Source organism: Monomorium pharaonis, chromosome 8 (assembly GCF_013373865.1).
Source record: "Monomorium pharaonis isolate MP-MQ-018 chromosome 8, ASM1337386v2, whole genome shotgun sequence".
Taxonomy (NCBI): Eukaryota; Metazoa; Arthropoda; class Insecta; order Hymenoptera; family Formicidae; genus Monomorium; species Monomorium pharaonis.
Genome location: NC_050474.1, coordinates 21410434 through 21427871, shown reverse-complemented (window position 1 = coordinate 21427871; position 17438 = coordinate 21410434). Strand labels below are relative to the sequence as shown.

General features: G+C 42.2%; 3 protein-coding genes across 6 annotated transcripts; 2 read left to right on the top strand and 1 right to left on the bottom strand.

Moving 5' to 3' along the window:
• The first annotated feature begins 933 nt into the window (after positions 1-933).
• Positions 934-4634, top strand: LOC105834411 (RING finger protein 11). 2 transcript variants are annotated; one of them, XM_012676868.3, is made up of 2 exons: positions 934-2161; positions 2553-4634. In XM_012676868.3, the coding sequence occupies exons 1-2, from the start codon at positions 2033-2035 to the stop codon at positions 2934-2936; spliced, it is 513 nt and encodes a 170-aa protein (XP_012532322.1). In that variant the 5' UTR covers positions 934-2032; the 3' UTR covers positions 2937-4634. The 2 variants fall into 2 exon arrangements, with proteins under 2 accessions (XP_012532322.1, XP_012532321.1); XM_012676867.3 differs by having other exon boundaries at positions 940-2170.
• LOC105834410 (protein lines) lies at positions 4606-9837 on the bottom strand. The gene is given in 3 exon segments (XM_036290733.1): positions 4606-8079; positions 8082-8239; positions 9526-9837. Coding segments are annotated over 2 exon segments (1857 nt in total). The 5' UTR covers positions 8169-8239; positions 9526-9837; the 3' UTR covers positions 4606-6309.
• A 1152-nt stretch (positions 9838-10989) lies between these two features.
• On the top strand, positions 10990-16780 carry LOC105834412 (splicing factor, suppressor of white-apricot homolog). 3 transcript variants are annotated; one of them, XM_028189932.2, is made up of 8 exons: positions 10990-11262; positions 12801-12970; positions 13067-13269; positions 13355-13577; positions 13825-13904; positions 14639-14806; positions 14975-16248; positions 16467-16780. In XM_028189932.2, exons 1-8 carry the CDS (start codon positions 11066-11068, stop codon positions 16624-16626), a joined length of 2475 nt encoding a protein of 824 aa, XP_028045733.1. In that variant the 5' UTR covers positions 10990-11065; the 3' UTR covers positions 16627-16780. The 3 variants fall into 3 exon arrangements, with proteins under 3 accessions (XP_028045733.1, XP_012532323.1, XP_028045734.1); XM_012676869.3 differs by having other exon boundaries at positions 10992-11262; positions 16464-16780; XM_028189933.2 differs by lacking the exon at positions 10990-11262 and adding an exon at positions 11287-11657 and having other exon boundaries at positions 16464-16780.
• Positions 16781-17438: the final 658 nt, after the last annotated feature.

Below are 17438 nucleotides of genomic sequence, written 5' to 3'. Positions count from 1 at the left end.
CCGGACAAGTCCGCACTCCGCACCTTCTGCATTTAAAACGCGACACGCCGATGTTAGACCGCGTCGGAGTGAGAGAGAGGAAGAATGCGAAGTGTAGAAAAGGGGAAAACGTTCGGTCGTAAGCGAGATCTCGCTCGTTTCGCTGGCCGCAGCCTCGAAAAATCCGAGAAAAGTTATCAGGCGTATATACTACGCAAGGAGGTGCTCGCGAGGAGCCCGATTCGAATTCCGCGCCCCTTCGGAGTCGTGTACGAAGTTAGCCGCGAATTCTAATATCAGGAGCCGATTCACGTTATTCGGAGAGCATGATTCGAAGAAGGTGACTGCATTCCGCGACTGGCGCGATTTTTGAAAGATAGCTAAATTCTTTCCGCGTGTTTTTTTTATCAATTTCTGCCGATAAATCTCCGAATTAATTAATATTCCCGGATTCTCCGTACCTTTCACCTTACGCCAAACGCTCGTTCGTTTATTAGCGAAATTAATGTAAAAAGAATTCGCGCGTTTGGGAGACACGTTAATTAATTTGTCTATAATTAATATAATTACTATCTAATAATTTCCATCTCTCTTTCTTTTTTATTATATTAATATATTTTTTATATCAAAGTAGAAATCTATATATATATATTTATTTATTAGTATTGCGAACAATATAACTGTGTAAATTAATTAAAGTAATTAACATAAATCTTGGGATATTTATCAGTTTCAATAAGATCATCTGGCCGCTTCTTGCTGTACGAAATACAAGAATTCGAGGAAGCGTATTGCCGGGATAGTATCCGGGGCGCATATCTCGATAGAAGGTAAAGCGAACTGAAGTGAACTGCCAATTTCGAAAGCGCACAACTTCGTTCTGTACGCGATGCGATCGCATGAACAGGTGCAGCACGAAAAGGTTAGGTTCGATCTCAGGAGTAATTTCACGCTCTTTTTATCATTTTTATTCATAATATATTTTACACAATTTACATATATCTTATGATTAACGTGTATTTTAATGTTATATGTATATGAATCAGACGATGACGCGTTGCAGGAGTTTTTGATCGTGTTCCTTTGTTTTTCTTTTTCCGCTCTATGCGCCGCATCGTCCGTACACTACTGTCCGTCCTGAGAACGTCGGCCGTGTTCTCGAAAGTGCCTTCTCACGGGGCATGACGCGTTCTAGCGTTCTGATGTGATTTAGGGATATCATCAGGTGAGATGCGCCCGTCAATACGCGGCATCATCATCGAGGGATCTCCGCTCGACGTGGGGATTCAACATGGCACTCGCTCTTCTCCGTTGTACAGCATTTAATCATTCGAGAAACGGAAGCGACGTGAACGCGCTAGACAGTGATCGAATAGAGGGAGGAAAGTGGGAGAGGAATCACTGAGAAGTCAATCGATTTGCGCACCGAGATAAAATCGGGAGAAATCGGTCGAGCTTTCGAAATCCACGGACTTCCGCTCTGCCATTATGCGCGAAGACGAGTGATCTGCCGTGCTCCGCGCGCATCATGGCGACGCTCAGCTGGTGAGTGACTCGGCTGCTGCTGCTGGTACGGGCAAGGGGCAGTGAGGGGTATGTGACGGTCGCGTTTGGACGGCTACTGCGACGGCATCTCGTTCAACCTCGTATCTCGATCGCGTTGGCCGAGAGAGAAAGAAAGAGAGAGAGCGTCGCCCGTTGACATTGTGGATGTTGCGCCGCGGAGAGCGGCGGTCCAGGTGAAATGGCAAGGAGCACGGTCATCGTGCGTGCGTCGAACGTCGTCGCTGTCGCGCTGTCGCCGTCGCCGTCGCCGTCGTTGCGTCTGCACGGAGCAGGGAGCCAGTAAGCACGTAACGGGGAAACGGGATCGCGATCGGAGTAAACGCGCGAATGCGACGAGCGAGCGATCAGCAGAGCTGACAGTTCGCCGCCAGTGAAGGAGATAGTGATAGAGATAGAGAGAAAGAGAGAGAGAGAGGGAGGGAGAAAGAGAGAAAAAGAAAGAGAGTGAGACAAAGAGAAAGAAAGAGAAAGAGATAGAGAGAGAACCATGGGCAACTGCCTGAAACGCACTGGTGGCAATCAACAGGACAACACCACCCTTTTGAGCAACAATCCCGAGCCCGTATCCACGAGCGGATCCACGCAGGAGGGCCTTGGACCGTCGATCCCCTACAACGTAATTCACGTAAATTATCATTGTCATTTTATCCCCTAGATTTTCACACTTCTCTAATCTGTCAGTGATCTCCTGTCTGTCGTTGGTTGTTTATTTGAACACATGTAGATTTGAGATTTTTTACGTGAAGGCTGTAACTTGACAATATTTCCTATGCACTGTGACATATCCTATTAACGGTGTTGATTTTATTCTTTGATTTTAACGTTGAGATAATGATAAAAGGGATACATAGTAATTAATCTTGAAAAGATTTATTTATTGTTGTCGTAACACAGATGATTTTGAAACTGACATACATTCTTTATACTTTTGCAAGTTCCAAGGATCCATGACTGATGTGGCAAATGCGGCAATTAAATGCTAACTGAGTTTTCCTACTGTTCTACAGCAAACGTCTTATTATCCGTCGATCGCCACGAGAGAACGTCACTTGCAGTCCACCAACTTGAACATTGGCCGTGGAATCGGAGTCAATCTGGTCCAGAGCAGCGGCTCGGCTGGTTTAAGCGAGGAGGAACAACAAATGAGGATCGCAAAGCGCATAGGACTGATACAGCACTTGCCCATGCGAGAATACGATGGTGCGAAGAAGGGCGAGTGCGTGATATGCATGATGGAGCTGCAGGTGGGCGAGGAAGTGCGTTATCTGCCCTGCATGCACACCTACCACGCGATCTGCATCGACGACTGGTTGCTGCGCTCGTTGACCTGTCCGTCATGCATGGAGCCGGTGGACGCGGCGCTAATTAGCTCATATCATCCGACTACTTAATACCAGAATAACGGGAGTTTCATCGGTTTAACTCAACGGCGAATAGGAATTAAATTACCAGGCTAAACGTGAACCGCAACCGAAGAGCGAGAGCGAGAGAGAAAGAGAGAGAGAGAGAGAATGAGTGAGTGAAAGTGAGAGCGAGAGAAAGAGAAAGAGGGCGTCGCTACTTTTGCTATAGAGCGTATAAAGGTTTCTGGATAGTAGAGAAATCGCGTGTTAATGGTCTGATGTATTTCGCCGTTATATATATATATATATGATATATACTTGCGCGCGCGTGCTGTTTAATATAATAATCTCTACCATATACAAAGAACACACTCTCCCCCGTTAAATTTGCAAGTATTTTTTTTCTTTTTAGATTGTTATCTTCTAAGGAGGATAACGAGGAGACTTGAATTTTAATTAAATCCTAGTAAACATCACAATCCCAAAATCTTTTTCCGTAGTAAGTTTTAATTGCTTGTACATTGATTTCTTTCGTTAGAGAAGAAATTTGAAGATGCGGTTTAATGTAAGAGTGCAATAAAGCGTTGAGTAAGCCTCATGTGCACCGATAGGTATATATAGTCGAAACAATAAGTATATATGTATATGCGTAGTAGGTAACGAGATAATAAGTGCGACATGTGCGGAAATTATTATGTCCTTTGTTTTTCTCGTGCATCTTTGTGTAACACATCTTCGTGTACGTTCTTTTTACGCGTGAATGTTTGACGAACCGATACAAATAGCGTTTTCTTCTTTGCTCTTGCATAATCGTTTTAATCACCTCCTCGAGTCCGAATATAACGTACCTATTCTCGAGTAAAGTAAATTAGTCGATAATTTCATGCTTAAGAGATAGAATTTGTGATTCTCGGATGTCGATTACACGCGTGCGCGAACCGGTGGTTTTTTTCTTTGTCCAAGATTGCGCGGATTGTAGTTTGCTATATTTTTGTGGCGAAAGAAAAGACTGTCCCTATAACTCATACAATTTTAATTTTTCTTGATACCTCGCGCAAGTGTCGTTGCGTAAACCGCTTGTACCGCTTCTGACGCGACGCAAACATTGAACATTTTTCATTTAAACAATGTGTACAGAGAACGGTTTATTGTGTGGACGATATTAGCGGTTTATTATACCGATAGTGCAAGAATATGTATAGCAACGAATAAAAAGAGCAAACACAACGGTAAACATAAAGATGAATGTGTGTGTTTGTGAGAGAGAGAGAAAGAGAGAGTGAGAGAAAAATAAAATGCGATAAATGATCCACATTGTTGAACACTACACACTAATTAATGGGCTACGTAACTTAGATTCTGTTGTTAATTTAGTGAAGCTTGTTGAACTAACTCTTGCTGCGGTTACAGTAAAGCAGTGGACATTTACCGTTCCGCTTTTAAGTAAAACTTTACAGAGGTATGTACAGGTCTCGCGTAGTTTCGTATATATCGGTGTATAATATGCGATAAATAGTTTTTACCGATTTGGAGCAAAGCAAATTGAATCGAACAGAGAAAGAGAAGAGAAGAACGCAATTAAACGTTTAATTCATATAAAAAGAGGGTGAAAAACTTAATAATACGGTACCACTAAGTTTTCGTTTTAAATGGGAAAATGATGCTGTGAAATAGTGATTTATTGACGAAGTACAGAGGTATATAAATAATGATTTAATACGCAAATATAAATATTTAATAAGAAAATTTTTGTGTTTCTGGAAGTCGTCCATCTCGACACAAAATTTCTCGATCGCGCTCCGATCGAACGATTTAAATAATTAGAGCTATATTTGCAAATTCTAAATAGAGAGTAGTGTAATTTTATAATAAAAAAGAGATAAGCCAAGAAAGGCTAACAAACCTTAATTCTATATGGATCTTTCTAAGATAAAAGGAGAGAAGAAAAAAGGAGATATCCGGACGGTGAGCTAAGCGCGTTACGTCGCTCTAATCATTGTATTCGAACGTTATTGCGCGATTAATCGCGGGGCATCACTGACAATCTGCCGGGCTACATTATAATCATAATAAGTCTCGATGATGGATATTGTATTTGACTTGCGTTTGGGAAAGATGATAATAAATATTTGACTGAAAAAAAAAAAGAAATATCCTTCAATTACAGTCGAATCTGATCTTCCTAAAAGAGTGAAATCTACATCGTTATAGAATCGCGAGTACGTTTCTAAGCTCAATCACAGGGGGAGATTGAATTAAACGACACCACAATTTATAAAAGTAAAAATGTGAAGAATTTTAGTGTATTACATTACTTACAGAAAGAAATTCTTACGTTGAATACGCAATGCGCGTGTATAACGTTGTTAATGTCATTATTTACAGTTATGTTTCATCAGAAGAAATCTCGAAACAACTGCGAATAATCGTCGTGTTTTTTTCTCAATTCTCGAGATTTTAGTTTTATAAAAAGATTAATTTTTTTTCTTTCTTAATAGAGTACAATGATACAAGAAATATTAATCAGAAATTTTTCATATTAGTAAAAAAATTACATTTTGCATTGTATTTTTTGACTTGGTTTCCTTAAATTAAAAATAATCTGATACTAAAAATATCTTCTTTACGTAAGCTGTACGAGACCTGAGCTGACGACAACATAATTTTCTACGTGTTACATCTTCCCTATTAAGCTGCATTATAATTCATACGAGACTAACCCATAAGATTTATTGAAAGAGTATGCAAAAAAAAATTTTGTCCGGCAAAACTTGTCTCGTTATTACAAAGTCGGCTCTGATGCTTGTGTGAGTTATGTACAGATTTCTCAGGTATTTTGTTTTATCAAATATATAAAGCTACATTTACAGGTGTGACTGGAAATTGTACAAATAGCTCTCGAAGTATACATATAAATATTACACTAGTGGTATACATCAATATGTATGCTCTTAATGGTGCTTTGGCGAAAACGTAATTCATTAGCACCACACACGAGTGCAGTTTCGTTTTGAGACAATCAACGCGAATTTCGGTTTTTTTTGTTTCTTCTTTACTATTCCGACCTGATCATGGTTGTACAACTCTCAAAACTTCGCCGACTCGTAAACGACGGAGATTCCTCCGTCTCGCAATTCCAACTACATTTAAAAATTTCGCTAAACACTAATAAATAAAAAACGCCCTTGTCTTCTCGAAATTCTTAAACTCCGAAGACGGAATCGCGACGAATCAGTTCGGCCGCTTTGCGTTTACAGGACGGTATACGGCGATCTGTACACTACACAAGATATATTTTACAGATGGCAAAATCCTAACAGGAGTTCGAAGAATACAATTCCGTTCCTATAATTTGTACACACTATCGACTTGGTGGCGATTCGAATCTCTCTGAGAACTCCTCTTCCGAATCCCCTTTATCTTACGCGTGATTGTTATTCGTGGACGTTTCTGTATCCACGTTACCCTCGTAAAAAGACTCGCATTTCTCGAGTAGACGATGAACCGGGGCAATGTTGTACGGAAATAGATTCTTGGACACCAGCCTTTCGAGGGTCAGCCGTAGCGTTATCAGTACCCGCATCGTGTCGTCCAGATCGCGGCCGCAGCACCTAACAAATTCGAACCAATTACGCCTAATGTACTTGAGAAATCGCAAGAGATACAGCAGGAAGCAAGTCTCGTTGCTGATCAATAGATCCAGTAAGAGTTCCGTGTCGTACGACACACCGCGGATGAATTGCACAAAGGTCAACGTAGGGCTGAGCATTTGGCCCAGATCGTTTTGTGGCGGACCGCGATAAAACAGGCCCACGGCGACGTCCAGGCAGCAGACCATACCCTCGATCAGGAAGTCGTCCTGGTCGTGAAACATTTGCACGACCCATTGCGACAGCGGCATCTCCGGATGGAAGGGCATCAACGCTTTCACGCACTGATCCAGTTGGCGCAGCACCTCGCGGATACTCCTCTCGATCACCGCCATGTCCTCGTCGAGGTCCTCGATCTCGGAGCCGAGAGACGAGTCGCTGGAGTCGCTGCGCGTCTCCCGCACCGTCACGGCGACGCTCTTCAGCACCAGCAGCACCATTTTCTGCAACAGCGGACGATCGCCCTCGCCCTCGCCGCCGCCGAACCTGCCGGAACCGTGACGGTATGGCAATGAATCGAGCACACGCCAGTCCTTGACGGCGCGCACAATCAGGTGCGCCAGGGAGCACGGTTCGTCCGGTAGCACGTCCTGCAACGCCAGTGTACTGCCGTAACACAGCACCTCGTTGAACAGGCCGAGCAAGTGTCGCCAGATCACGCCCGGCACATTGGCATTCAGAAGCAGCACGAGACTGTTGAGCTCCGAGTAGAAGGACTTGGTGTCGATAACGGAGAGATTGGCCTTGACCGAGATGATGGTCTCCCACACATGTAGAAACGTGATGATGACGGACGCGTGCTGCGGCATGTACGCCGCGAGAATGTCATTGAACTTGGGCACGAGCAAGGTCCACTTGGACTCGAGCGCCTTCACACACATCGCCTTAATCGCCGTGCTGTCGAAGTCGGTGACGACGACCGTGTTGCAGCCGGCCGGCGGCGCGGACGTGTCCCCGTCCTCCGGGTGTACGCTGCAATCCTTGTGCTCGATCACTCGCTTGACCACGTCCAGAGTGAACTGCATCTGACTGGGCGAGTGCGTGTTGTGCAGGGACTGCGTGAGCCTCTCCAGCCAGACGGCCTCCACGTTGTCCCGTGTGACGATGAAGAAGGACGCGAGCACGCGGCTCGCCGCGTACGACACGAACTTGTTGGTCGTGTAGGATAGGTCGATGATCTGGTCGACGATGCCGTACTCGTTCCGCGCTACCGCGTCGCAGACTTCCGCCACTCGCTTGCACATGACGTTCCTCAGGCTTTGCTTGATGGCCAGGTCGAACAGCAGCTGCAGCGCGGTCAGGCACTCCAGGATCTGGTCCGTGTCCCAGTCGGACAGCACGGCGTAGCGGGTGCTACCGTCCGCTTCGATCACCATGAAGTTGGTGAACGGCTTACGCAGTCGGCTCTCTGGCATATGGCACAGGCAGCGCGCGAGCAGGCTGTTCTGCAGCTCCTCGATGTCGGCGAGCCCGTTCTTGGCCCCGTCCGGGCCGATCTCAATGCGCTGCTTTTTCTTAACTGGCTCCCCCATTACGTTGACGTGAGGACAACAACGACGCAGGGCGCAGATGCACCATTAACTTTCAAGTTAGTTCTCTCATGTGGACGACGTCGCGGAGACGGGAGCATCTGAGTGCCAGTGAATCAGTTGCATCAGCCCATTGTAGTCAGTAGACAGCCAGGCCTATCCAGGGGAATACCTATTGTAAAAGTCACATTTACGTGAGACACTGAGATTCCAAATTGAAGAAAGATAAGGGATTCGAGGCTCGTTATCCTTATTCACAGTTTTATCCTCAAAACGTGAGCTTAATAACATAAACATTTGATGAAATAATTTCAATCAAAACGTTTGGTTAACGTAACCAAATAGTAGGAATAATTGAAATTATTTAACTAAAACACAAAATTTAATTATTTAATAGAACATTTAATTTAAATTATTTCACCAAGCTTAGTAATCATCGTCTAAACTCATTATTATTATTATCATCAATTTTTCTGAGCGTGCATAGTGTTACCGAGCCTTCGCGCACCAATTAACCTTTTCGTGCCCTTTTCAACGCAATTATCCCGTCGCGTTATTGTCGCGCAAGCATAAAAATCGTACGCACGATCTCGTACGTGCGCAATAAGTCTCCACGGATACGAGTAACGCAGGGCAGAAGCGCGGTAGACGATGACTGGTGTGTAACACCAGAAGCCAGTAGGCAACAGGCGAACTTACACCATTAAATTCCCACCGCACTGTCCTTGGAAGAGACGAAGGGGGTCCCGGACTCCCGGCGACGTCGCGGGCGCGGTTGGATGTTCCCCGGCGACGTGTTCAACCACCCGCTCCGGGGCTCTTCTGCAGGAAGAGAGGTCGGAGCGCGACGCTCGTTGGAGCAGGGCAGAAAGAGAGAGAAAGAGAGAGAGAGAGAGAGAGAGAGCGGAGGCTGCCTGCAATGGCAGCTCGCGCGCGCTCAGCGGAACGAACGTGGGCGACGCCGACGTCCCGACCGTCGGTCGGGCGAAGAAACGTCGTGCTCCAGAGGATTTGGTTTCGATGGTCGGGGAATCCGCGGCGGCGTCGTCGCGTCGTCTCTTCAAGCTTCTTGGCGTCTTGGCGTTGGACACTGGAGTCTCGCGCGTGTCGCCGCGTCGCGTCGCGGAGACACAGAGGAGGCTGGTTTCCCCTCTTCGTCACGGTCGCCTACGAACGTTTACGCGGACACGCGGCTAAACGTACCTCGCGTCGGCGGGGATCGCCGACGGGGTCGTCCGCGACTAGGAAGCGACACTCGCGCGGTGTGAGCGCACACACAGCGCTCGCACGGCAGTCAGCCACACACACTCTCTCTCTCGGGCTCTGTTGCCACGTATACGACGTGCTACCGACGGCGACGGCGGCGGCGAAAAATGACACGGAGACTCGCACGATCGGTGAACGACGGCGGCGACGACGATCGGTGGGCGCACGGCGGTCGACGGCAAGGGCGCGTACCGTGTCCGGTGTCGGGCAGCGAGACGTCGTACCCGCGGCCGCGTCGCACGCACGTATTCCGGTCCGTTGGCGTGCCTCTACGGCCGGGCATCGTGCGGAGCTGCGTAACACGGTAGCTGTCCCTCGCGCATTCCATAACGTACTGAGGGGGCGGTAACGCGGTGCTTCCGCGCGGCCAATCGCGCGCGGTCGCGCACGCCGTCGCGCCTGATGGATCCGCGGCCGCGAAATACGCCGTTTATCGCTGATAAAAGTCCCCCGGAACGAAATGTCGGGCGATAAATAACCGCGATCATCGGCAACTTGGCATCGATCCTGGCGCCCCCGCTGAATCGCGCGTCGCCAGCGCCGTGGCGGCCGATTCGAATCTCCTCGATCGCGTCTTAATTTTCTCGCAAAAATTAAAAAGTTGGACTCCAGTGTCCAACGCCAATTACATGAAATTTTAATTGACATGGAATCGCTCGACGAGTTCATGCAAAATCAAAAATAAAAGAGATTCTTGGAGTTATACATTAGATTCCCGTCGTCGAATCCGCATTTTATTGTCATATATTATTTCCGTTTTATTTGCTTCATTAATTTATTTAGTCAGGATTGGATAAGTTGATATATTTTAAGATTGAATTCTAATTAAATTGAGTTTTTCTTAAATTAAAAATTAATTTTGAAAAGAATTATTTATATATATTAAATTATAAAATATTGTAACACTTGTGTCTTTAATTATATTATTTTTCTAAACAATTACAATGTAAATTGTAAAGCATCAAATAAATTTAATATTTTATTTGTAAATTGATTATATTGAATAATTTTTTAATTTCTTTTTTAGATAGATAAAATTTTTAACTTAAGAAAAGGTTAGAGTTTGTGTTTTTAAAAATAACAAATTAAAATTAAAGAATTACTTTATTTGAAATCAACTAATTAAATTAAGTCGAAAGGTATTGACATTTTACTTAGTTATAATCTAACCCTGATTTATTTTATAATTAACAGTACGACGAATTAAAGGAATTTACGTAATTAAAGTATTAGTTAAACAAAAGGAAAAACATATGTATATTAGAAGGAAAGAAATTAAATTCACGGAGAGACACAGAGGGACTTCCTGTCCAAGAAAACTGAAGAAATTGCAGTTCGAGGCAGTTTGTCCGCGCTCTCGAACCTCTCGAAAAATCTCGTCGACGTTATCGGGGGCGCATATCTCTGCAAGAGGCAAACCCGACCGCAATGAGCTTGCGATCGATACGTTTCAAATATTTATGGAGTGAAAACTCGCTACCGGGTATTAGGGAGATATGATTTGGAAGTGGCATACGCCGGATTCCTCGGCGGCGCAAATTTCAAACGCGACGCGAACTACGCGATCCCCTCGCATCCGGTGCGTACGCGTTCCGGAAGCGGGGGCGACGTTTCGTGCTCCTCCTCAGCTCCCCGCGTACCCTTCCCGGTGCCATTTGCCTGCCGGCCGCACGTACGCCGCGGCTTGCGCGGTGACCGTTCGTGATTGTCGACGGGACGGAGCAGTCGGAAAATGGCGGCGTCAAAAAATCAACGTTGGATGGTAGACTCGGGGATTCTGCGTAAAAAGAATAGCAACGAGGAACCGCAGGAGCTGTTGGTGTTCGGATATAGCTGCAAATTATTTCGCGATGATGACAAGGCGAAAATGATTGATCAGGGAAAGCATTTGATACCATGGATGGGCGATAGCACATTGAGGATAGACAGGTCCGTTTCTATAACCTAGACAAATTTCTCATCTAGGATATTTGTTCTCATGCATAAGACGCCACGCACCGTTACGTTTCCCCGACGATGAAACGTAACGAAAAACAAAAAAGCATACGACTGACCACGACCTCAAAAACAAAGACCATTAAATTCGAAAACCAAAACAATCCAAACCAAGTACTGCATTTAAAAGCGAAAACAAGCGGGGTCCCCCTTCTCATCGTTAATCTCAGGATAAGCAAACTGGAGACTGTTTAAGGCTTCCGCAGGTGTTCTCTCGGCTGTGAAAAAACGCGCAGTGTGGCAGCGCGTTTACGCGCTCTGCACGGGCGCAGAATCAGGTGCTCTGGTGAGACGTGACGCTTATGGCTGGCCGTCTGTGCAGCAGCAAGGTGAGACACGGCGTTGAGAGACAAACGGGCAAGCTGACGGTTGTAGGTATTATACAATCGTTCAGCACGGTATGTATTTCGCACTTTAGACTTCAGCTTTGCCTCGGGAGAAGCGTGCAGGGTGTCGTTGTACACTCGCAAGCTTACAGTTAGGAATTTATTTGATACTCTCCATATATATGTATATTCAAATTAATCTGTCAATAATATATGTTAGACCACATTTTATTACATCGATTTTTAATGTACGAATGTACAATCATGGAACTCATTATTTGGACGCACAGGATATTGGAAGCTTCTTTTATTCTACAAATTTACCAAATATTACAATTTTTCAAAAAGAACTTGTTTGGCAAGTGAAAATTCTTGCCATTATATTTCTGTCAAAAACATGTATCCTGCTGAAAAGATTCATTGGCTTGTTATCAACAAGTCAGATTGAAAGATGCATTTAAAAGAAAATTACAACAAAACTATTGCTAATTCTACTTTTTATTTTTGCTTAATTAAAAATGTATGTAAAAGATGATAAAATTATGGCAGAGTAATACAGTAAAGAAGCAAGATAATCTTATATACAGTCAACAAAACCAATTCTTTAGACATAAAATATTGTGGGTTTTTTCATGTTTTTTATAAAACTTTTGATGAAAATGCATCACTAGCAAGGATTTTTACCTCCAATGCAGTCTTCTCTTTAAAAAATTATATCTGAATTTGTAGCATGAAATAAACTTTCGAATTCTGCATATCTGAGCAATTAGTTTGGTGATTGTATAATTAACAAGATGAAATCTATTTGTATATTGATATATTCGAGTTACTTGTATACTAAGTTTAAAAATAAACATAAACAAACGTAATTTAGAAACGGCACAAACTATATTGCTCGAAATAGTTGTATATGTAAAATACTTATTCTTATTGTCACGGTATGCTAATATTTTGATAAAGCGAAACAGCGGAGCTAGAAACATTTCTCGAGGAGTCTTCTACAGCTCTATTCTATTTCAGAGAAATCGTTTTGGTGGGACTTACTTTTTGATTTAACATTTCCAGATGCCGTGGTCAACACTGTACATCAAAACATTTAAAACGATATCATTTTTCCCCTCTAATAGACGTATTGTATGTGTATAGATACGATGGACGAGGCGCGCTGGCCGACTTAGGGATTTACGAGCCACCACCAGGTGGTTTCGATCAACGGACGATACTTACCGAGGAAGAACTAAAAGTAGAGCAGCTCTGTGACGTGGAGCGGTATCAATCTCTCTACAAAAATGATGTGGAGGAGTCCATGTATCATGGTAACGTTTTTTTTTTTTTTTTTTTTTTTTTTTTTTTTTTAAAGAATATTTCTTAATTTTATTTTTACGTTATGTAAATTTAATTACTCATTATAGAAGAGGAGATAAAGAGGTTGCATCAGGCATTGGATTCCGAATCTTCGTATAATCAAGTGGGATATAATTACAATGAAGATGAAAATGGTCATAAAGCTTCCGGTGAGGATTCTCAGAGCCCGAAGCAATCGGAGGGTTCACAAGAGGAGGATCAGGCATTTGTGCCACCACCCGAACTCGAAATTCCTGAAGGAATGATCCTGGTAAGATTTTACTTTGTATTATTGTGTCTTATGTAGATTATTAGAATGTAATTAAATAACATGTTGACTTTTCTTAAATGTTTAGCCGGAAACGCAGAAACTGAATGCCATTATAGTGAAAACAGCGCTGTTTATAAGTCAACACGGAAGCCAATTGGAAATCCTGATAAAGACGAAACAGGCAAACAATCCACAGTTTGCGTTCCTATCGATAGATGAGCCGCTTCATCAGTATTACAAACATGTTCTCGATGCTATCAAGAGTGGAAAATATAATCCAGAAAAGCAACCTGAGAAGGAAGAATCTGGTATGCATATTACTTTCTATAACAAACGATGTCTTATAGTAATTATATTGAAGTTGAGTTGAAGTAATTGAAGCGACATAAAGCAGGATTTGATTACCCACACCTACTTTGATTCTACTTAGTTTTTCTTACCGTAAGTATTGCCATAAATTTTTGTTAATACTCTAATTGGTAACCTATGCATAATCCATCTTAATGATCTTGATATGTGCATGAGTCTCATTGTTATCCTTTTTTTCAATGCTAGAACCTGAGGAAGAGTCCGACGAAGATGACGAACCGTACCTGCATCCAAGTCTCGCGTCATCACTTACCAAGATCGAAGCGGTACGTTTTACACGGTACACATGTCACTTTTGCACGCTATACATTAATCTGTTCTTAAAAACTATAAGCGGTCTCCCTGCTCTCTCATGCGGAAGAATTTGCATTCGGGATATTTTGAAACATGAAGATCCTTACTACTGGATCACACTGAATTATTTTTAAGAATGGGGCGAGGTCTCAAAGTTCACACGGATCACAATAGGATGAAATGTTAATAATATTCTGCAACACTAATTTATATGTCAAATATTTCTGCTTCCAGGGCTGATTCTGGTATGCATTGGACCTATTTTCATGTATTTTTATTTATTCATTTATTTAAAATATTCTTTTTTCATGCATTTATAATGTATTGATAATATTCCGACAAAATCCTATAAATACATCTGTTATTTTATCATTTTTTTATCAATAGAAAAAAATGATAATAGAAAAAAAAGCAAATACAATAAAAATTTGAAGTATATAATACAATTATTTACAATTACTTTGCAAATATGAAACGCTTATAATTTTCTATGTTTATAAAAAATTCGCTTTTTGAAACATCTTTTTAAATTATTCTATAGTTTACATTTGTAGATCCAACATAGGTATAATAATATCCCGAATCCCAAGTATCTCAAGTTTTTATTTTAATGGATTGTAGAAGATGATTACATTATATATATAAATCTAGATTTATCTCTCTAAGCTAAAAATACAGAACTACAAAAAAATTTTTCCGTTTATAGGCACCTAGCATACCGAGTATACAATACAAACCGTCAGCGGATTGCGCGTACTCCATGCTCGTAAACAAGATCACAGGGAAACCACCACCGTCCAAGGCACCACAAGTATTGGACCCGGCGATGCAGTCGGTGCCGTCTGCTGGATACTATCACCCAATCCCACCACAGGTATAATTCTAGCACTATGTTAATAGTAGAATAGTACATCAATGTTTTGCCAATTAATATTTAAATTATAAAACTGGGCCGAAAACGAGTAAATAACATAGGTATTACTCATGTTCTAATTTATTTAATATAAAAAGATAAGCGAAATGTTTAATTTCTTTTTTCCAGAGTTATCCTCCGTATCCTACGCCCATGCAGTATTCACATGGTCCAGTTATATATGGATCAAATGGACAAATACAATCACCTTCACAACTCGTCATGCCAGCCATGCCAAACGATGCAGCCACAACCGCATTGCCCAAGGAGACACTAACGCCATTGGTACCGTACGGGATACCTGCGCAAAAGCCATTGAGCAGGCCATCCTTTATCGTGCCACCAGCGGATGTTCAGATTATCATCGACAAAATGGCAAGTTATGTGGCGAAGAACGGACGCGATTTCGAAACAATCGTCAAGAACAAGGGAGATCCTAGATTCAATTTTTTGGAGTTGTCACATCAGTACCACGGTTATTACGCGCACAAATTGACGGTGTACGAGGGTGCAATAAATCCAAAGGTGTTGACAGAGGAACAATTGCTGCAGAAACAGGAACCGCAGGAGGAGAAACAAAAAAAGTTGGAGGAATTGCAGAAGAAGCAGCAGCGAATGGAAGAGGTTCAGAAACGAGTAAAAATGATACAGGCGAAGAAGAAAAACTGTGGCGACACAAAGCAAAGCACGGGATCCGCGAAACAGATCACTACTGTGTCGTTCTCCATAAAAAAACCGAAAGACGAGGGGGGCACTGTAATCGAAAAGAGGAACGCGTTACCTTTGGAGGAAAGCGACGAAGAGATAGAAAGCGATAAGAAGGAGATTAATTCCAAACCTGGTTCGCCTGAAGATGGCACAGCCGATTCGAATTTTTTGATTGCTATTGGAGACAAAGACTCATCAAAATTGGAGAAGAAGCCGAAAAGTGATGACAAAGAATTGGTGGATTTAACAGACGATATCTTTGAAGATTGTCAGAAGGAGATCAGAAATAAACAGGCTCAGGAGGACAGAATCAAGGATAAACTGGCAGCGGCCGCGCGGGATAAATTACTTTCCAGAGAACGACAGTTGCAACTCGAGAGGAAAAAGAAAGCTGCTTTATTTCTTAGCCATATCCAGACGCCGGTACTTAAAACCGGTTCTACCACAGTGAATCCGAATTCCCGAAAGGACGATTCAGATGAGGTACATTCCGTACCATCACCATCCCTCGAGGACAATAAAGACAAATCCTCGCAAGATACGAAGATGTGCGGTAATTCACTGATGGATCGATTAAAGAGTGCCGACCTAAGCGGCAAGAGGTCGCGACAACGCTCCAGGAGTCGGAGCGGAAGTCGCACGGACAGGCACAAAATGCACAAGAAACACAAAAAAAAGAAGAGTTCTCACCGGAGGTAATTATTTTATTATAACCTTATTCAACAAGAACAATATAACAAAACCAAAACATTTCATATTTATTAAATTTTAATATTTATTTATAGAAATATATACACATTGTAATTACATTGAATATTCTTTTTAAACAGCACTGTTATTCAACTCCTAAATTTTTACTTAATATCTTCGTCAACTATCGTCTTTCTGAATTATGAAATGCATATTTCAGCAGTTACGACAGTTCAAGTTCCTCCCGCTCGCAAAGATCTAAGAAGAGTAAGAAGTCAACCTCACGGCACAATTCCCGTTCGCGTAGTCCGTCGCACAGACACGGACACAATTCACGACGGCGGGAAAGCAACACGAGCTACTCGGATTCTAGCTCGCCTTAATGACATTTCTTCACTTGATTTAAATAATATCAAGAAAAATGTATATATACACTTCTGTTATACTGATAACAAATATTGTAATCACGTATTGTGACAGCAACAAATTTGATACACTTTTGCCATCAAGAAATAAGTGAAGAATTTACTCTTTAATTTTCAAGGTGTTTGTGTATATTTGCACCTCTTGCGGCTTTCACTTGTATATCCCGATGTTTTCTATTACGTGTTCGCCCGATGACATCATTTTTCGACGTTGCTTATTTGCCCATGACTCAGTTCTATTTGCCTAACTTCCTATTCCCGAATTTCTTTCAACTATTCATATATAAAAAGGAATATATTGTATAAAAATTCCTTTATTTTCCGAAGGCAATTTTTAACATTAGAATAATTAGTATATCACACTAAAAGAACAATTTTGTTGAAGTATCTTAGCAAAATACAAATCTGAAATTTTTATTAGGCCATCGAGATAATTACGGAGACTCGAGCATAATGCAGCAAAAAGTTTTGATGTTCTAATCAGCTCAAGCATTCTACACAATTATCTTGAGGAATCAATAAAATTATTTTCAAATTCTGGTAAAAGAAAATTTAGATCAATAAAATTGTTCTTTTGGTTAAAAATCGCGAGTTAAAAATAATATCTGTAGGCTAAATTAGTTTTCTTAAATTTACAAAATATTATTTTAAGCCCAATGACGTTTCAAAGAATGTTTGCAAAAAGACGTTGAGTTCACGATGAGTTGCGGAATTTTTGATAACATATACGAATGTTTAGTGAAAAAGTTGCTGATTGCCGAGTAAGGCCG